We start from the raw sequence: 22,923 nt of genomic DNA, 5'->3' as shown, positions 1-22,923 counted from the left end.
ATCGGATTCTTGCTACAGAATCTGAAATATAGTGAGGTACACATAAAATGTCGAGAACAGAAAAGACAATATTTGAGAATTCAAGTATTAGTTCAGATTGTAATTTCTGTTGATTTACACATTGTATAATCATAGACATTTTAGTTCCTTGGCCAGCAAAACACAAATCCTATTGACCTAAACATTCCTTTAGGGTATCTATGTGTACTAGGCAAGTGGCCTTTTCCTCCACTTCCTTTCTCTAAAGTTTAGGTTAGAAGATTACAACATTCTAACTAAAAAGGGTTAGAGGCAGTTACTCCGTATCCAGCCCTAACTCCCAAGTGATGGTCAAGAGGAAAAAGCAGAACCTGTCACCAGTCTTCAAGGACAGGAGTCAAAGGTTTTCAAACTTTAGTGGAGACCAGAGGCTCCAGAGTGGCTTGCATGATCAACACACACGCTAAGACCCTCTGAGCCACGATCTCTCTGCAGCAGGACATGAGAATATGTATCAACTATTCCAGGGACCTGGCTCATCTCTAACTTAGTGACGAGGTGAAAGGCAGGACGGAGATGTACACAACACTAAACTTCCTTCCACCATGTAGTTATTTATTGAAAATGGCGGGAAGGGATTATTTTGAAGACAGTATGTTTTCAATGATTATAAATACTTTCCTACTCTCTTCTTTGGGTGACTCATTTCTTTTTTTGTCCTTCCAAACTGTTAGTTTGTTTTGTTGTAAAAACTGATGAAAGAAAGAGGCATAACTCAATGCAATCACCAGAAAGAGCTACACACAGTAGTGTTATTTTACTGATGAGGAAAACAAAGTTAGAGAGAGTTAGCTTGACAGATACTGCTGATGAAAACTGTATTTCATGATTACTGCCCATCAAAAGACAATCAGAAAAGCAAAAAGGATGAACAGGATAAACACAAATTAAATCTAAGCATCAAAAATGAGAAGATGGACTGAGTGTGGTGGCACAATTCTTTGGTCCCAGCACTTGGGAGGCAAAAGAAGGTAGATCCCTGTAAGTTTAAGGCCAGCTTGATCTACAGCACAAGTTCTAGGACAGCCAGGGCTGTTATACAAAGAAGCCCCATCTCAAAAAGCCAAAAAAGGAGAGAAGATATAGCGATCTAAAAAAAAAAAAACTATAAATTTAATGAGGTCATAAGTCACATTTCTACCTTTTTCTAGAGTCTTGGCTTTCGAATATGATTATCTGGCTTTAATTCACAATTCTATGTGACACTGGGAGACAACAAGAACCTCACTACCACCCCATACCCAAAGACATACTATTCCCAATTCTTTGCCAAACAGAGGGGGGGAAACTTTATGATAAGTTAAATAATATTCAGCAAAATTTGATAATTATATTAAATGTCCTGAAGATGAGATTACATGCAATCCCTTGAAAGACAATTACATAATAATTTAAATTTTCAGAGACAGAATTTCTTTAAGACCTTTCTTATTACCAATGCCAACAAATTTTAATTTTTGAGCTTCTGCACTGCACTAAATGTTATGTGAGGGACCTGCCCTATTTTACTTAATCATCACAAAATCGAGCATCACTCCAACTTATGGGCAAGGCAGTGAATATGCAGGCAAATCAATAAATTCCCCCAGAGTAGCAAAAGCTACTGCGGGCTTAGAGCTACCCTGAGGTCTATCACACTAAAACCCAAGCTGATTTCCCCACTGTAATACTGAATCTTTATTTTAAGTAGGCAAATCCTTTCTTAACTAGACCATTGAAAACTACCTTATTTGGGGTAAGAGAAAGACTCCTAAGTGAAGTGTCTAGAATACATTGCCTTTATTACTCCACACTGACTAGCACTAGATAAGGTGACTGACTACATTTTACAAATGCAACCTTGAGTTCTTTCTACACCCAAGCAAAGCAAATAATCATCCTTATTTATTACAATATATGACAGGGGTTATCTGCAGTTCTCATTATGCTGCTTTCCTAAACTCTAACTGCTAAACTTAAATGAAAGGCATTTGGTGCAATCTGAAAAATATTCAGTTCAATTAAAAGTAATTGATGCATGGTGAAATAATTCTTCCCAAAGCTGCTGTAAAATCTTCAAAAAAATAAAGCTACTTAATAATTTTCATCTCCTACAGGCTAGAGAGAAGCATTATTGCATATTAAAAATTGGAGTGTAGTTTTCCCAGAGGTAAAAGAAAGTTATTAAAACAACCTATTTATTGTTGATATAACTATCCATTTGTGCCACACAAAAAGTAACAAATTTCAGTACATTAAAAGAAAAGCTAATTAAGGTATAATTAGTATTTTCTGTATTTTGATAATTAGGGGTTAGTTGGCTATTCCTTTTCAAATTTCTATTTGATGCACCCCGACAACGGCTTTAATGAGGAACTAACGCTATTGAATCCCTCATGGCAGAGAGGTTTAGTGACCACTACTACATTACTTTCATTTATCACTGCCTCTTTACCTATAAATTAATCTAGCCCTGTAGCTATGTTGATCTACTTTATATCAATTTCTTCATCCATATCAGCTGAATATGTATGGCATTAACCTCATTTGCTAGTTGAGAAAAGCAGAATTAAAATGAGATCTAATTTCTCGTGCACAGCACAATTTCAAAACTGCCTGCTAATTTCCACCACCTGTCAGTGTGAAAAGCCTTTACTTTCTTATAATCAAATAAAACAGTATATTTTTTAGCAGCTTTGAAAAATGCTAATCTTTCAAAAGTGTTCGGTGATCATTAATCATTAGGACAGTAAAAACAATTTCCAGAATGCTCATCTATCTTTTGTTTAAGCAAAACAAAAATTTAGTCTAGTCACAGGAAAAAAAGAAAATTAAATGTAACAGACTTTAAAAATTAAGTATTCTATTTCACTCTACTGAAGTTTGCATTTATCTGGTTTGCTACCGCAGTAGTAAGAAGTATTTCATAACTTAGAGATAGCTCACATGATGAAATAAAAAAGCATATTTTTCTGAAATCAGCAGGAATTAATAACTGTACATTGCAGCCATTTATGTGATGTAAAAGCTACATTTATAAGACTCTGAATATAGAATATGTGGGGAATAAATACTGACAATATTTTTAAAATTTATTTAATAAGCTGACCACCATATTGCAAATTAAATTGTATCAGCTGAACAAAGTCAGAATTCTTCAGATTTAGACAATTATTTTCAGCATTTCAGTTGGACTTTACTGAATTTTCTAGAAATATGTAAGTTGAAGGTAAAATTTTTAAAAAAAGAACATAACAGAAAGGTGATGTGAGAAGTATAAACTGTTCTAATACTGGACCAGCAAATCAGCACTATCACCTTGACTGTCTTTTTGCTAACACTTTAGCTTTTATTATTTGTAGCATTGTACCAAATACATGTACGTTAATCGCCTGCAACTGGGCTCAATCTTCCCACGTAGCTCCCAAGAAGCTGGATTTGCTAGCTTTTATTTTTGTATGCTAGATAAAAGTATGAATTAGAAATAAACATCACATGTAGTTGAGGAAGAAATAAACACAACCCCAAATATGTCATTAAAATGTTTACTTAATATCAAACTGCTGTACTAAGCATGTTCATCATTCAAAGAATGAATCAGACTTAGTATCCCACACAAACACCTGCTCTAACTACCCTGTCCAAAAATATCAGGCATTAGTACAGAAACGTTGAGTAGCTATTATCGGAGCTTCTAATTATTAAAAATATATCTAAAGTGAAATGATGCATAACATTTCTCACTAAAGTGTGGAGGGAACATTTGACACTATATGATCGCTGTCTGCAAGTGTAGATTGCTTTTGGAAAATATTATTTGCAAATTAATAATCTGCCTTTCTTTATCTTGTCAATTAAGTAAGAATAAATTCATCATAATTTGTATCAGGAGCTCAAGATTCAAAGAATAAACAAAGTTGTGACATGAGTCTTACAGATGGCAGCTTCAGGGTTTCTGTACCACACAGGACTCATTCTTACCTGGATTCCCTTCAGCAGCCTACTTGAAAGGATTACAAGCAAAAAGAACCCCAATACATGCAGAGATGCAGCGCTCATAGTTAGATACATTTCTAGCAGGTATTCAGATCTGTCTATGGCTCTGTCATGGAGAAAACAAAGCTAGAGATAAATTTCCATTTGAGTTTGCATTAAACAACTAGAATATTTTAAAGAGCAAACTCTAACCCAAAACTGCAAAACTGAAAGTTTCCTATTGCCATCTTACAACTGGTCCACAATGTATTTAGCAGTCTCTGAATTTTAAACAGTACCTATTATTGCCCCATAAAAGGACTATGAAATAAATGGAAAGATCATGAACTGTGGATGTGATTTCAATGATGGAATTTTCTTAGGGAAAGACTACCCTGCATCTCATCTTCTGACTGAGGAAAGGAAAGGTCCTCCTCTGCATAATTTCTCTAAGATCAAACAAAATTTAAAATAACTACAATCAATGTTGGGGAATAATTAAGGAATATAAAATTTGTTAACTATCTCTTTTATATATATGGTTTTCAGTGCTGAAAATGACTTAAAGATACATCTCAGTTAATACAGTATCTGATACTTCATTTATTATTTTTACTACTTCAATTTCTGAGAACCATTGAAAAAATTGTAACATCCGAAGTTATGATAAAAAGAAAACAGGACACTTAGGGGTCCACTGCAGAAGAAATTGTCATTTCTACCTTACTTTGAAAAATTAACCATCAGCAAAGTTTAAATACCTGAAAGAATACAAAAAGACATCTGTAATATAAGATTTTATATATATAAAACACACAGACATATATATACTATACAGTTTACTTTATAACTTATTCATTATTCTCAAAAATTATGAATATTTTACACTTTAATCATTAAAAATGAATTTTAAATGAGAACAAAACATGTATTTAAAATATTATGAATAGCCAAATTATATCAAAATCTGTTGGGGTGGAAGTGTTTCCACGGGATAAGACTGTATGATTCACAGAGCACTGGGTGTCAGATGATGGCACAGTTAATGCATTACAAACAGTAAAAGTCAACTTATAAAAAAGAATCTGTTTTTTCAATTTGCATCTTATAATTTCAGTCACTCATGGCTTCTAAAACTTCAGCTATGGGCTTTTTCCCAACACTTTCTTGTCTAATGCTTAATGTTCTTCCTTCAATCAACATTTATATGTACTTACGGAGTTGATCAATGTTTAACTTAGTTTTTCCATTTATAAGTGAAGATATTTTAAAAACAAACAACATAGGCCTTTAGCTTGCCTTCCTAAATATTTTGATGGTTCTGGAATGAATATATGACTACTGAAAGACAACTCCCTGAGGAATAAAGCATTCAGTAAACCAATGGATTACAAGTACTAATACCTACCAAGAGGCAAAGACTAATAGGTAAGATAATATACAAAAAATAATATAATACATTTAAAGAATTCGAGCAATCTGATAACATACAAGAAATCAACTTTGAAAAGTTTTAAAACACTTAAAAGTTCCCCAGAGCCATTCAGCACTATTCACTACTAACAAGCTTCAAACTGTAATTTTAATTGTCACAGGCACTTTGCCTCTATAATCTGCACAGTATGCTTGCTACACTAGAATGTTTAAAATACTTTTTGTTTAAAATGTTGTAAAATTGCTACTTATTTTTTAACCAAAATGAAAATTCTATTTTTCCTAAAAATTATGTGACAAACAAAAATAAATTTTATTAACAATCAAATTTTCTGAAAGTACCTAGAAACAGTAGTGAATTTACTATTTGCACCCTGGATTGCACGTATGTGTAATAGTCTCTGTGTTACTATTGTGCTTTTCTACTTCATTAGTAACTGCTGGCAGCAGAGGGCGAGGGTCGACAACTGCAGGGAGAGAATGCCATCTGCTGCTCCGCGCCTGCACTCAACAGCAGGAAAACAGCGACGCTCCAAACCCTTCAGAGAGCCATACACAGAAACACATCATTTCCGTCTTCATTTCAGCCAATTTGAAACGATATCAATGAGCACTATTTTGTTAATGCAAATTCTAAGTTATTCTACAGATTTATAAGGATATACTTACTGATAAATCACTAATTTATGTTTACAAAAATAGCTTTTACTCAAATACTGAAAAACAAAAGTCCAAACGGGCAGAATGCTTGCCTTGTCTTCAAGAGTTATTTTAAGATCTAATAACCTGTCTGTGAATGCGATCTAAACACAAAATGATCATATAATTTATCTTCCTAACAGGGGTGACATATGAGAACAGAAAATGAAGCTATTAACAATATTAGCAAGTTCAGCATGTAAATCTCTGACGGGTTTTGAGTTATGGTACCACCCGATTTATAAACCAGTAACTTGTCTTTTCTCCCTCTGGAACCAGACCTTCCCTTGACAACCTTCTAAAAAAGTCAAGAGAAATTCTTCTGCCCTGCCCTATTGACTGACTACCTCTCTCTTTCCATTAATTGTCTTTGGCATTCTTGTCAAAAATTGGGAGCCATACATGAATACCCACTTTACATATATGCCTATTCCTGTGTATGAGCCACACTGTCTTTAAAGTTTCAAATTAAAGTAAGGCCCTTTCTAGGTAATTCTTCTCCAAGAGTGTTGTGGTTATTCTGGACACTTTTAATCTCATGAATACTAGAATATGCATGTCAATTTCTGCAAACAAGGCAACTGTGATTTTGATATACAATATCCGCAATGCACGGCTCAGCTTGTAGATGTGCCTTCTACCAACATTAAGTTTTCTAATTCAAGATCAATGGATCTTCTTTAACTTACTTTAACATTTTTTGGTTTTCAGATTATAAGCTTTACACTCCTTTTGTTATACACATATTTTAGTTTTGATATTATCTTAAAATAGGATTTTTAATCTTTTGGGTTTGCTTTGGTTCGTCCAAATATATACAAATTGAACAGCTTTTTTCTTTCTTTCTAAGGTAGTAGTATTTTTCTGGGTGCGCAGTCTAACACAGAATTTGCTATGAAGTACAAGCTGGCCTCAAATTTGTGATCTTCCTATCTCAGACTCCTAAAAGCTAGAATCACAGGTATAAACCACACCATGCTGGGCTCAAGTTTTTTTGAAATCTCTTTTGTATAGTTACTGATATTATTATATACCACATGCTTACTGGTGTAATTAGTTCCAATAGGTCCTTATGAATATTTTTAGTATATAAGGACATGTGATTTACTAACAGGTATAGTTCTTCTTTATAGCCCATATGTCTTTTATTTCTTAATTTCCCTGGCCAGAAGCAGCACCACATTTAAGAAAAGTCTATAGAAGCCATCATGGTCTTGTTCTTCATCTTATAAGGTGTTGGATTCTTTTGCCTGATTTAAAAAAAAATTAGTATTTTTCCCACATTTATATAGTAATATGAACTTTTCAAGATTGTTCTTTCTCAAAGTAGCTTTGACAGTCCACTGTTTAGTACAATTCATTATGGACCATCTGACTATTCATTGTAGGCTGCCTTTGATTCCTAACAGTCTCAGGAGCTGTTGTCCCATTTCTACTCAAGGGTCTGTATCTTAATGAGTTACCTTCAGAAATCTGTTGTTAAAGAACTAGGACATGTCACCCACGCTTTCTAATTCATCTGTGATCAGCTGTTCACAGTAATCCATTATAAACTCATTTCCTTAGGTCAGCAGTAATGGCAACTATTTCACTCTTCATTTCAGAGTTCTGAGGCCCCTCCTTTCTCTCTTCCTCTTGCCAAACCACCTGAAAGTTTGTTGGTCTTAAAAAGCTGCTGCTGCTGCTGCTGCTGCTGCTGCTGCTATTTGGGGCTTTGAATATTTTACTCTTGTTTTAAAATCTCCATTTCATTCATTTCTTTATTTGTTTTGATTAGTTCCTTTCTTCTTTCAATTTAATTTCTTCTAGTTTTTCCTAATGTGATAGGGCAGCGGATCTGTGATCTTTCTTTTCTTTCCAAGATACTGGAACTCAGCCCGTGTATCCTTAGGCTCCCCACAATGGGGATTACAACCTTTCACCACAACGTCCAGCTCTTTTCTTTTTATTTCTTTTACTCATTCATTCATTCATTTATAGAGACAGGATCTCACTATGTAGTCTTGGCTCATCTGGAACTTGTTAAGTAGATCAGGCTTGTCTGGAAATCACAGCTATGTGCTTGGTTCTATCTGGCTCTGCCTCCCAATTACTGAGATTAAAGGTGTGCACCAAAACCCACAGCTCCGGCTTTTTAATGTAGGTATTTATAACTATAAACTAGTTTTCATTACCATTTTAATTGTATTTCATACATTTTGTTATGTTATATTTTCATCTGAATTCATCTGAAAGTATTTTTCGATTTTTCTCTAATGGCTGAAACCCAGCAGGCTTGAGTTTGAGCCTCAGCAACAGACATAAAAAAACAAACAAATTCCTTTGTGCTTGGTGGTCAAATGTGTAATGGTCTTTCTTCTTTTTTTGTTGTTTGTTTTTGTTTTTTTTGTTTTATTTATTTATTTATTTAAGATTTCTGCCTCCTCCCCGCCACCGCCTCCCATTTCCCTCCCCCTCCCCCATCAAGTCTCCCTCCCTCGTCAGCCAGAAGAGCAATCAGGGTTCCCTGCCCTGTGGGAAGTCCAAGGACCACCCACCTCCATCCAGGTCTAGTAAGGTGAGCATCCAAACTGCCCAGGCTCCCACAAAGCCAGTATGTGCAGTAGGATCAAAAACCCATTGCCATTGTTCTTGAGTTCTCAGTAGTCCTCATTGTCCACTATGTTCAGCGAGTCTGGTTTTATCCCATGTTTTTTCAGACCCAGAAAGGGTTTTGCTGTAGCTTTGGAGCCTGTCTGGGAACTAACTCTTGTAGACCAGACAGACTAGCCTTGAACTCACATAGGTCTACCTGCCGCTGCCTCCGCATGCTGGAATTAAAGGTGTGTGGGCCACCATGGCCCAACACATTTTTTCCTCTTTAAATGGTACAGTATATCATGTGGGCACTTTAGAAGAATGTTTCTTCTGGTATGTAGTAAGAGAATAGTCTAGAGATGTCTTCTGGCACAGTTTTTATTGGTATCCAAGTGAGCTATTCTGTTCTATTACTGAATGTGCTATTATGTCCTTGATGTTGGATTCTCCAGTAGTTAGAAATATATAAAAGAAAGTTCATTGTTTATGTTCTACTTGAACACATACACGGATATTCTATAATTATTGTACTTTCCTATACCCTCTTTCAATTAAAAGCTTACTGATGGACTGGGGAGACAGTTTACTCAGTTTGCCTCAGAGACACAAGGACCTGACTTTGATCCCCAGAAACCACATAAAAAGGTGTGCATTTATACGTAATCCCAGCACTGGAGAGGTGATGCCAGGACGAGACCTGGGCCTCGTCAGCTAGCCCATCTAACCGAATAAGTGAGTTCCAGGCTAAGTGACAGACTTTGTATCCAAACGCTAGGTGGTAGGAAATGAGGAATGATATCTGGCTTCCACAAGATTGCATGTACACATGGATGTACACCTGCGCACACACACACACACACACCACCACCACCTGCAGCAGTAGTAACAACAACAAAAACAACAAAATTTACTAAAGAAACAGACCATTCTAATGTCCTTCATATACTTGGCCTTAATACACAGTGGGTATGTATTTGTAGCTACTTCATATTGATTATAAATAGGCAAGGAAAAAGAACAGCAACATTACCAGCAGAAAACATGTCATAGAGTGGAATAAAATGTCCAAAGAGGTTGTGAAGTGGACAATGTTCGACCCCTGGAGAAACTCATCCTTGTAAACAGTGAGAAGTACTAAAGAAATTTAAGCAAAGGGGAAAATGCATTTCCCAAAGACTGGCAAACTGCAAAGCCTGCAAGAGGAATGATAAAATATACCTAACTTATTGCAAGAGGCAAATAAATTGTCATAACACTTATGAAGACAACTGTACGACCTAATAAAGCTAGAGACATATGCATTCTACAATCTACTATTACTTCTGTTATCTTTTAAACTCGTATACATGCAAGAGGAGAGAAGAACAAGGATGGTTACTAGAGAATGTTTACAGAATTGAAAAGCTGGAAACAGTGCGAATTATCAACAGGAATAAATGATTATATTATGTCGCAGCAATGCACTGTATTTCCATTCAAGTGCAATAAATAAATCTGTATGCTTGTGGATAAATCTCAAAAAGACACTTATCAAAGCAGGCAAGTTACTGAGGATCCCAATGGCAGACTACTTTCATATAAAGTTAATTACATTGTATTTTTTATACAAATACACAGAAATGTGAACAAAGAATAGACTCATGGATGACAATAAAACAAAATTGATGACAGCTGTTATTTTTGAGCAAAATATAATTAAAAAGTAACAATGAAAATAGCAACAGGGTCATCAATGTTTATTTTAAAATATAGAAGTACGAATCCAAGGAAACAAAGCATTGAGACTTGACCAAGATGGGTAACAGGCATGGGGAAATTCACCACATTTCCCCCTCATTTTCCATGAAGATTATAAAGTAGCAGTGTGGATAATGGAACACAGTGGGGTGGGGGTGGGACAGAACAAGGAGTGTAATTTAAAAAAAAATCCTTTTAAAATCAGTAAGAAGCAATGGCAATGCAGATGAAAGGAAAGCGGCAGAGAAAAGCAGAAAATAAACCAGCAAAACCAGGAGGCAGAGCAAATACAAGAAGAACAATGGAAACATCCGGGGCTCAGTCTAATTCTTCCTAAATATTAGAAAGCAAAAAGGGTTTTTACAACAGAGTTCCTGTATGAGAGAGCCTGTTCAGTGTCCCAATGGAGAGGCACAGCACAGACTAGACAAGGTCGATGGCAGTACAGGCTTTGGATAAGGCATCCCATCAAATATGGATCCCAAACACAAAAACACAATCATTCAACATTCAAATTCTTAGTTTCCATATTTATAAAAAAAAAAACGGTTAATAAAAAAACTCCATAGTGGTTTTATGAGAATCAATTAGATAATCCTTGTCAGGTTCTGAGCAAAGAACCTAAGAGGAACTAACTGTTCAATAAATAACCAGCTTGATTTACAGCTTCCTTTTCACTCCTAAGACACTGTTACTTTAGTTGATATCAAAACTGTAACCTGAACATACTAGACTTGAGTTATAGGCTCACCTTCTGTATAATTCTACAAAAGGCACATATTTTAGTAGAAAGTATGTAAGTTATATACCAAGTCCATAGGGGTTCTGGTAATAATTAAGGCAGAAATAGAACTAATCCAAATCACAGTTTATATTTTGCTAGCAAGTATATAATACTAAATACATAACATAATAACATAATGTTAAAATAGGAGACATATATAAACAAAATTGCAATTAGGGCACTAAGAAGGTGATATAAGCCAAAGATATCTGCTGTGACAGATAGGGACTTCTTAAAGACAAGGCACTATCTATCTACTTACTTTTCTGAGACAGGGTCTCAGGGAACCTGGAGCTGCTTGCCCATTTTGGTTTGAATGGCTGGCCAGCAAGCCCCCAAGAACTACCTGTCTCTGCTTAGAAGCTTCCTACATTTTTAGGGTAACAGGCATATGCTGTCATACTCAGTTTTTACAGAGGTGCTGAGGATCAAAAATCAGGTTATTATGCTTGCTCATCAAGAAATTTTACCTTTGAGCTATTTCCCCAGCTCTGTTCTAGAAATTTCTGATCTATGATTGGTTGAATTCAGCTACAAAAGTCAGGAAAATCAAGGGCTGGTCACACACAGCACTTATTAAATGTCACAAGCTCTACTGCATTAGCAGCACCAGCCTTCCTGGTCTGTTAGCATGATAGTGCAAACAATTCTGAAAAGAAGCATAAGCCATAAACTGAGAACTTCACCAAGACTCATCAGCGGCAAGTCAGGCATATTGAAACATGGAAGCTCAGCCTCACTTTGGTATTAGTCAAGAGGAATTTACTGGTTTGGGTCTAAAACTGTCTCTCTAAGGCTTCCACATGGGTCTTTGATTGACAGCTTTGATGGGGAAGCTCAGCCAATCACATCTGGCTTGGGTGTGGCCACCTGGTGCCAGGTAGATAGGTGCGCAGGCTCTCTATGCAGGTGCTTGCCTGACCCGTTTGGACTTTGGACCTTTTTCTCCGGTCGCGAGTTTCCCCGTTTTTCAATTATTAAATTATATCTGTTGTTTTGAGCTGGTCTGGTTATTTTAGCATATCGATCGAATACGCATTCACTTACACAGCTTATAGTCTTTTGAGAGGTGATAGGATTGTAAAGGCTTCTAACTTTACAATGGATTGATACAATTATTAATTCATAGCTGAATACACTATTAGAGGTTAAGGCCTGGTTGGAAGAAGTTGGTTTAGGAAAGTGGGGATTCTCTAAAAGGAACAGCTTACACTGGACTTTTCCAAAGATGAGTCTACTAGGCTCCCTTGTTGCCACAATGCTCCTCACAACAGATCCAAAGAAGGGGCTCAGTGCACAAAACCTGAAACCTCTGCAACTAGAGCCCATATATTCCTGAAGCTGTTGTTATTGGAAAGTGCCTTACACAAATACCTTGAATTAAAATCATCGTAGGATTAAATGCTTCTGATAAAGAGATTAAAATGCAGCCACCAAAAATACTAAATTAAATGAAAAGAAGCAGCGCTTCCTTTTATCAGTCAGATGACATGTAAACAAAGTTAATCTATCACTCACGTTTTTCATGAGGATATTACATTAAAAGCTTACATATATGTGTATGTGTGTATAAGTTCTATATCTCAAGCAAACACTTTGAAGAAAACTCAAATCTCACCTATCTAAAACAATTAGTCTCTTTTACAATTTCCCCCAAACGTTTAAAAGACAATCATTGGAAAGCTTGTCCTCTCCACATTATGATTCCAAATGAACACGACCCTGGTCATGTTTTATTACTATCTACTGTTCCAAAACCAAACTAAAAATTCTTTGGGGACAACATATGAGACAATTATCAAAATTTGCTTTATATTTGATTTTAAAGCAATACACCTAAGCTTAAGATACATTTTGTCTTAGTTACTACCTTAGTTACTCTTTTGTTCTTCCTATGTCATTTGATAATAGCTGAATTCCAAGAAAATTTCTAAATATAAATAAAATGCCATATATATTCAAGCAAAAAAACATCAAATTGTATCACTTCCTTAAAAGGCAAAGAAAATTTTACCTGAAATGTTAACATAAAGAATCATCAGCCAGTCTTTCTTTCCTGCCCTCTCTCTCCTCCCTCTCTTTCTCCTACCCCAATTCAGTACCATGGATTGAAGCCAGAGCCCTATGCAAAGCCAAGTGCTTTACCCCCATACTATGTTCCTAACCCCATAAAACAGTCTTAGAGGAAAACAATGTTTTCAGCTAACAAATATTTTGTAGTATTTGCATATAATCAGATCTTCCCTGATATTTTAAATCTTCTTTAGATTATGTACAATGTGTACAACAAATGTTGTAGCAATTTCAACATGTTTTTAGGAAAGATTGACAAGGAAAAAAGTCAAAACATGTTTAATACAAATGTAATGTTGCTTTCAATGCACAGTTGGTTGAACCCAAGGATGCAGAATCCATAAATACAGGACATGTATACTCCTAAGTATTCCCTTAGGACTCACATAAATACCCTCAATAATCTTTTATTATGTTTCTAAATCAATTTATTTAAAACTTTCTGGGGCTAACCTTTCAATTATCATATTAGAAGTCTCCCAACATTATGGTGATTTAACTGCTGTCTGTTTAGTATACATATAAATTCTCCTTAGTCCACAGGATTTAACATATAAAAATGCCAAGGAATGACTGGAATACATAGGAAATCACTTAAATGTCAGACCCCTCCCAAACCTCAGAACTATTAAAACAACAAATCTTGTTTCTAATCTTTAAATATAAAAGACATTACCTATTAAGGTGATTTTTAATCCAAAGTATTTCATGACTATCCACATAAAAATATATATTATTCCTTTAGAGAAAATGATAAATGTATAAAAAATTAATTTTTCATTGTGTTTCAATACCAGTTCCACAGATGGATTTAACTATCAATTACATGTCTGTGGCTGAGAGTCACAGGATGTATCTGTCACTCAACTCCCACCTGCTATGTGTATCCACCCATGTTCACCCCCAATAACATGCTAAATCTTTCTGATAGTAAAAACCTACCTTTGAGGTTCTTTGAAGCTGATCACCAACATATGTTTTACGAAACTGATCCAAAAACCAGAGAATTGCAAGCTCAATTTTTTCATTGGCGCGGCGAGGCAATCTGGTATCCATTAAAGATATAAGCTGAAAAACGCTTTCCATGAAGAAAAAAAAAGCTTTAATACAAATTCTCAAAGAAACAATACTGAGATATTTATTACAAACATATAATCACTCTAAAAAGTGAAAAAATATAAAAGCATATACAGAAAACGTTACTTAAACCATCAGAAATCCTGCCTCTATAACACACAACTGGTCTAGATCCTTCAAGTCTTTATATATGAATATGAAACTCCCATAGGCAAGCATATATTCTATTAAAGGTTACATGTAGATGTATCACACACACACACATACACACACACATATACACAGACATAAAAGTAAACATTCTTGTGTTTTTAGTAAAAGGATATTAAATGTATTCTTATATTCATTTTGCATTTCTAAATATGTCAAAATAATGACTTAATTCTTTAAAATTAACAATCGTATCTATGAAGTTACATTCAGTACTCTACTAATGAACCATTAAAATTTTACCTAAAACACGATAACACTAATAAAAAATTTTTAAGAAAATCAAGCTGTGTGTGCAAAAGATAAAGTGATAGAGTTTGAACCTAAGTCTTTGTATATACTAGACAAAAATTCCACAATTTACAATCCCCTTTTTTGCTTTGCATTTTGAAGCAGTCTTACTAAGTTGCCCAAGTTGGTTTGAATTCACTCTGTTGCCTAATCGCCTAATCAGGCCTCGAACTTGTGACCTTCCTGAGTAGTTAGGATTATAGAATTGTATTACCAGGCTCACTTCGACCATTTTCAACATCAAATTATTAATAACTGTTACTAATTATTACAAAAATGATAATTTTCATTATTATTTTAAATATTATTATCAGCTAATTATAAGTGAAAGGAAGATTAGGGCAAATTTTTTAACTCTTACTTCTATATAATATAATATATAATCCTCAGAATTGCATTTTTCAATGAAAACATCCTTGAACACTACATATATTTTATGAAAATTTCCTAGTGGGAGATTGTTAAGTACCTTGCATTAACAACAATACATTATATCAGTGGGGGGGGGAGGGATAGTACTTGGTTTGGCGTGGTCGTGGCAGGTTCCACTGTACAGCCTAAACTGGCTTTATACTCACAGCAATCCTACCTCAGCCTCCTACGTGCAAGGACTATAGATGTTCACCACCAAGTCCAGCCTAGTAAAGTATATGAATATTTATTTTTAGAAGATGAAATGATTGAGGCCTTGCCTAGCCCTGATCCATGTTGTTCATTCTATGTAGGCAATGCACTTGACTACATAAAAATTCATTTTATACATATACACCTACACAAAGATACATGTAATATTCATCCCCAGACTCAACTTACTGTCCTACATCTATATTACATTTTACAAAAATTTTAGCAAAAAGTATGGAAGGACTTAAGTAAGTTCAAATAACTTCATTAAGAAAGTCACCTCTCTAAATAATTTTTGGTTGTTTGTTTTATTGAGATATGGTCTCACTCTGTAGCCCTGGCTGGCCTGGAACTCACTATACAGAATCGTCTAGAACTTACAGAGATCCATTTGTCTCTGCCTCTTGAATGCAGATTAAAGGTATATGCTATCAAACCAGGCATTCATTAAAAAACTTAAATCCAAGTTTTTCCAAGAAATAGATTCTAGAAAATTGTTCTGGATTCCCTTGGGAACCCAATTTAATAAGTATCCATTAAACCAATAAGAATTATGTTAAATACAAAAATGAGAAAGGTACAGATATAGCCACATCCTACAGAAATTCACAAATAATAATAATGAATGCCAAGTTGTATAATATAAGAAATGCTATAAAGAACTAACAAGAATTCCTTTTATCCTGGAATATAACAGAGTAAGGAAAAAATATAAAAAGAGGACGTAGACATTCAGAAAGAGAACAAAAAATTGCTCATTTAAGTATTTTTAAGCGGAGGCTGAAAAGATGGCTCAGTAGTTAAAAACACTAACTTCTCTTCCAGAGGAGCTAGGTTTTATTTCTAGCACCCACATGGCAGCAACTGTCTATAAGTTCAGTTCTAGGAAAGTCAGTCACCTGATGGTCCCCAAAGGCACCAGACATGTATGAAGACAAAACACCCATAAGCAAAATAAAAGTTTTAGAATTTTTAAAAAGTGTTCTATATAGGTATGTAACAATCAGAGGCAAGAGACAAAAGTAATAAGAAAGGCAGGAAGTACGGCATGGTGATGCAACCCTTTAGGCCCAGCCCTTGGGAGGCTGAGGCAGGCAAATCTTTTGAGTTCAAGGCTAGCCTAGTCTAGAGTTACTTAGAGAAATCCTGTCTCCAAAAACATAAAAGAAAGAAGGAGAAAGAGAAAGAGTGCAAGAGGCAGGCAAGCAAGCGCATATGTTCCAGATCAGGTCAGGTAGAACCAGAGAGATCATGTCGATAACAACAGCAACAACAATCCATGAAAAGAATCCAAAGCATGAAATGCAACAGAGGCTACCTTTATTCTGAGGAGAGAGCTGTCAGCAGGAAGGTGTAAAAGGGCAGAGCAATAAAGCCTTTGGCATGGAGAACTACAGTCCAAGGAAGCATAATCAGCAGCAACACCCTGCCAATAATTGCAAATGGGCAAATGGACAGCCACCAGTGACAACCAGCTACTAATATAAAACTTTTCAGAAAACAGGAGAGAAGACCTTCACTCTACCCAGTCACCTCTGTGAACAATCTCCTGACATAAGGGGCGGGAGAAAAGGACAAAGCTAAGAGAAATACAGAAAAGCCAGAAATGTTTTCACTAATAGATGCCAAACCTAGAGCAGACAGACTACCAAAGAGGAACTGGACAATGTGTCACTTTGGGGAACACAGCTGCCTTTGTGCTCCGAATGCTAGCGCACTCTTTATCGTTATGCCCCAAACTACCTCAATCTGGGGAAGCCACTTTTATGCAAGAAGACCCTCAGGAAGACACTGTTGAGTTCTCAGGGAAGCCAGATGCTCCAAAAGCTCTGGACAGACATGGAGGCCTACTCCTGCTAACCACTGAATGAGTGGTTACTCTGACGTCTACCATCTGGCTCTTCTGAACTTGAGTGTTCTGTGTTCTGGAAGATACTCTGAAAAGAGAAGCAGCAGGAAGACCAGATGGACCCCAACATCACAGGCCCATAAAAGGCAAAAGTGGTTATGGAGACCGCTCATCAGGAGCACCAGATCATGCCAATGACACAGTGGCTGCTGTGGCTCCAAGAACAGCACAGAACATATGAACAACAAAGAAGTACAAAACCTCAAACAACTGGAGTTTAGGTCAAATGGAGAGTTCGGAAGAAATGCGACATGAACAATAAGAAGTTTTTTAGTGGACAGCAGTATGGATTTTAGCAAACCTCTGCTGTGGGATAATGGTCTGTACACTTGTATTTTAGTAAAACGCTGATTGGCCAGTAGTGAGGCAGGAAATACAGGTGGGGTGACCAGGAAGGACATAGAGGTGCGACAACAAGAACAGGAAAATTTCAGGAAAAGGAAAGAGTCAGTCCATAGTCATCACCCAGATGCAGAGGAAGCAAGATGAGAATGCCTCACTGAAAAAGGTACCAAATCATGTGGCTAACACAGACAAGAATAATGGGCTAATATAAGATATAAGAAAGAGTTAATAAAAAGTCTGAGCTAATAGGCCAACTAGTTTATGATTAATGTAGAACTCTGGGTATTTCTTTGGGACTGAACAGCTGCAGGACCTGGAAGAACAGAAATCTCTGTCAACAAACCTCTGATACACAAGATCAAGACACATGGATGGGATACAGAGATATGGGAGATGCTACAGGCACAAACAGAAGTGCCATTCACCCAAGAATCCACCACTATGATGCCAGATGGAATGAATGTCCATGTTGCTGCAAAGGAAGAAAATAGGGCAGCAGGAGTTGTTCCTTCTGCATGGAATATGCAAGAGCTGAATTTGCTACAAACATTGCCAATAATAAAACTGTAGTGATTAGTTCCCCAAAACCCTTAGGAGAAGGGATCTTTTGGAACTAGCCAGAATTCTACTGCTCTAGGAAGTATGCTGGAAGCAAAGAGAAGAATCAAACATAACAATTCAGTCTCTGGGTACATTGTTAGAATAACCTGAGGGAGGAAGAACATTCCTACAGTCTTAAATGGACTTAAGGAGCTGAGAACCCATAGCCAAACAGGTTCAGTTCATCGCATTACTCTTGATCATTTTTGTCCATCATGTTTTGTTTTCTTATCCCTACACTCCTCAATACCAGAGACACACAACACACACTACAAAACTTAAACATCAAATGACCCAAATCTATTCTTCCATTCACTTTCAGATAAAAATTCAAGAAATGTCTATGAGGTCACAGCAAGTGCATATACAATTATGCTAAATTCCAGACTAACATTACCCCTTCATTTCTTAAGGAAGACATTTTCTGTTACAGACTGTTATACCTTTTTAGTATACCTTTTAAATGTCTTGTGTTAATATGCCTCCACTTTTTTCTTGGTTAAGGACAACTTAGAATGACCTTTTAGGTCTATGATGTCACCTTTCCCAACTTTACATGATAGGCTTCTACAATTTTAGGAACAGGGCTGCTATACTAACTGTACCTCTTACCCTTGTCTACCTTATACAGGTTCATAGTGCATTTGTTATTTGGGTACTGTCATAGTTAGAGTTTCTATTGCTGTGAAGAGACACCATGACAATAGCAAATCTTATAAAGAAAAACATTTAATTGGGTGGCTACAGTTTCAGAGGTTCAATCAATTACCATCATGGCAGAACATGGTGGCATGCAGGCAGACATGGTGCTAGAGAAGGAGCTGAGAGTCCTAAATCATGATCCAAAGGCAACAGGAAGTGAATTGAGACACTGGGTGTATCTTGAGCATAGGAAACCTCAAAGCCCACTGCAAGAGTGACACGCTTCTTCCAACAAAGCAACACCTACTTCATAAAGCCACAGTTAATAAAAGTGCTACTCCCTATGAGCTTATGGAGACCAATTACATTCAAACTACCATAGGCACAGGTACTATGTTTTATTTGTCCTTGATAGTTCAAATTTGGAGGGTTTTTCTCTGAGAAATGGAACGGTTATGCAGCATCAACTTGATTAAAACGTATCTTAAACCTTAGGAGAATACCAATTCCTGAACATAAACAGAACAATGAAATAATCAAATCTGGATTTTCGAATGATTGTTTGGCTGCAGAGAGGAAGCAAAGAGTCCATTCTAAAGGCATACCACTGGTCCAGGTAAAAGATGAAAGCACCAAAAACAGAATTGGATTTTCTGGAGTAACTACAAAGTGGCTCAGACAACACTTGAGGATGTGGAGGTTGGGAAGAAAAATGAAGGGAAAGATAAGATTGACACAGGCTTGGACAACTGAGTGGTCAGAGATTAGGCATATGAAGACTTAGAGCTAAAGAACGCAGAAGACAGAAATTTAATTCTAGTCATTGAATTCAGATACATACAGGGTGAAGCATTCTAATAAACAATTTAGTAGCTCCTTGAAAGTTGGAAGATAAGCATTACCAAAACGAGAAACTGTGGGCAACACTGAGAATTCACTGGAATTGAAAGCATGACAGCTGGCACTGGTGTGATCAAGCTACAAATGCACATGGTATCTTTTAATCAGTGAATTAGTGACAATCCTACATTCTCTTGGGTTGCCAAGCAGAAGAAGAGAAAATACATCAATGAACAAAAGTGTTAACACTTACTCCTTCCATTATTTTAGTATAACGTACAAACCATGTATAAGAACTACAAGAAAAGCGCAAGTAGGGTATGGACTATTTGGAAAGGGTGGTAAGAGAGGAAGAGCAGATATCCAAATCCCTACAATATACAGACAACGGTGATCCACTTCCAATTACAGGAACTTCTGCATATGTAAATGTTATTTCACAATCATACATAAGTCGACAATTTAAAGTTTAGAATCCCAATATTCTAAAACACATACAAGATCAATGTTGTTTACAAGCATGTACCTGTTATGGGCCATGAGAAGCAGGTGGCAACTAGTGTTTAGATGTCAACCCACGGTCCACTGGACCATCAACTCTGAAAGCTGTTGCTCACTTTTGCTGAAGCAGCTTGGTGTCTCCTATACCTGCATTGCAGTATGTAATCACATGTTATGTGTATATGTAATCTCATGATTACATCTCAATCTTATGGATATATGTATCTGTGGGTGGTCAAGTAAAAGACTTTTCATTTAGCTATATATAGTTCTGATATACAGAATATTTACTGGGACATGCTTTATAACTGGATCTATTTGTCCCACAAGGACTGTGGCCATTTAAAAACTTGCCATCTTCTTTTGCTTACTGGATGAGAACTCCAATGAGAGAATCTAGTCATGTAGCCAGAGACCTTGGTTCCCACAGTCATATCTCCATTCTGTTCCCTGAGATACATTAGGAGTCACCTCCCTGCAACTACTTTCCAATCGGCAGGACATGCACTCAGGAAAGGAGTCTTTCATATAGACCACATTTGGGACCTTCAAAGAAAAAGGGACGTCCAAGCCCAGAGAATTGCCTTTTTCGCATATGTATGTAAGCTGAAAACTTTACATAACTGAGGAGAACAGCAGAAGAATAAAGAAACTGATGCAGAAAAGTACATATTGGAGTGTTCATTTTGCCCTCAGATCCTTCTAAGTTCCCTGGCTTGCTGTGAACCTTCTGAATCCTGAGGGGACACTGAAGCTGGCACTCAGAGGTCCCCAATACGTACACACTTTGAATATGCATTGCCTGGCTTGCACACCCATCGATCTCACCATTTGATCACTTGGCCTTTGATATATATCCTCTACTTGTCTTGAAGTTCCAGGAGGGATTCACATAATTCCACACCAGGGACTCCACACCAGGGAAACAAAAGTCAAGATTCATTGTATCTTCAGGCAACTCAACAGGTCAGATCAACATAAAGTTCTAACTTCTCCAGTTCCCCTTTAAGCACACTAAAGGAGGGAAAGGAGTTACAGACCCCAGGTATAGACTTAAACCAATAAGAAGCAGGGCAAGGAAAGAAGACAACAAACAAGTTGCTTGCCCTTAATAAGTCTTTCTGCAGTAGTGAGGAAGAGCAGCTGTACGTACAAGATGCTCAGTAACACACTACGGTGTATGCTGGTTCTCATATTTACAGCAGTGTTGTTTTGCAGGCATTGAGAGCACTGGAAATATATGGACAGCTCTCATCAGCTTCTGGTCACATTCTGTCAATGCATTAACTTCTTGTTCTGTCTACTTCTACTAAAAGACATAGTATTTAATGTACATCATTAATTTGTTAGCACAGAACTCCCAGTAGCAAGACTGTGTCTGGAACAAAACTACACAGAAAAACCCTGATTCAAGAAATCAAACTATGTATCTTAATTAAAATATAATTAGAGGTTCAAATCTTATTAAAAAGATGGTACAAAGGATGAAAGGATGTGAAATGAAAACAATTCTATTCACACTTACAACACATTTGTCAAAACCTTAAGAATATATTTAAAGCTAATGAGATGGCTCAGTTGGGTAAGAGTGGTTGGTATGCAAGCAAGAGGACTTGGGTTCAAATTCCCAGCAAACACACAAAAGCCAGGTATGACCACATATGCCTGTTAACTCCCAAAATTGCAGAGCAAAGCTAGACAGACCCTAGAAGCTTGTGGATCAGCTAGCATAATCAAACAGTGAGTCTTGGGTTCAATGACAGACTGTGTCAAAAATAAGGTGGAATGTAGCAGAAGACTCCCAACCACCTCCTCTGGCCTGACAGGCACACACACTCACACACACACACATCTGCCCATTGTGGTGGTTTGAAAGAAAATGGCCCCCAAAGGGAATGGCAATATTAAGAGCTGTGGCCTTGTAGTTGGAGTAGGTGTGACCTTGTTGGAGAAGTGGGTCACTGTAGAGGTGGGGCTTTGAGGTCTCATATATGCTCCAGATACTGGCTAGTATTTCAGAACAACTGCAAGATGTAGGACACTTAGCTCCTTCTCCAGCACCATGTCTGCCTGCACACTGCCATGTTCCACCATGATGGTATTAACTAACCTGTGAAACTGTAAGTGAGCCACCCCAATTAAATGTTTTCCTTTATAAAAGTTGCTGCGGTCATGGTGTCTCTTCACAGCCACAAAAATCCTAAGACACCCACACATTACTCCCATCCCCCCCTCCACACACACACACACACACACACACACACACACAGAGAGAGAGAGAGAGAGAGAGAGAGAGAGAGAGAGAGAGAGAGAATCTATTTAAGAATAATGTAACAACTAAATATTATTTTTAAAGATTTTACTGGAATAATAAATAGTATTGTAACAACAGACTACTTCTGGGTCAATGGAAACATGAAAGACCTAAGAAAAGATATAAGAATTCTGTATAAGTGGCATTCCAAGCCATTAAAATATAGAGTTGGCCTTGGTTAATAGTTTGAATAGTAAAATTTTGAGAACTTTAATATAAACTGATTTATTATAAGTAAGTTTAAAAAGATAATCACAAAAAAGTAAGGTGGGG

General features: G+C 36.6%; 1 protein-coding gene across 5 annotated transcripts in view; it reads right to left on the bottom strand.

The window, feature by feature from the left end:
* Ranbp17 (RAN binding protein 17) overlaps positions 1-22,923 on the bottom strand; it is a 337,456-nt gene that overhangs the window by 237,183 nt on the left and 77,350 nt on the right. For all 5 annotated transcript variants that reach the window (XM_041676348.1, XM_041676345.1, XM_041676347.1 and 2 more), the window contains one exon: positions 14,240-14,375. In XM_041676348.1, the coding sequence (XP_041532282.1) occupies positions 14,240-14,375 (136 nt within the window). The remainder of the gene's footprint in view (positions 1-14,239; positions 14,376-22,923) is intronic.

Source organism: Microtus oregoni, unplaced genomic scaffold (assembly GCF_018167655.1).
Source record: "Microtus oregoni isolate MIOR12 unplaced genomic scaffold, Mior012 000027F_ref0000203, whole genome shotgun sequence".
NCBI lineage: Eukaryota > Metazoa > Chordata > Mammalia > Rodentia > Cricetidae > Microtus > Microtus oregoni.
The sequence above is the reverse complement of the archived record's forward strand: the minus strand, read 5'-3'. Positions and strand labels throughout refer to the sequence as shown.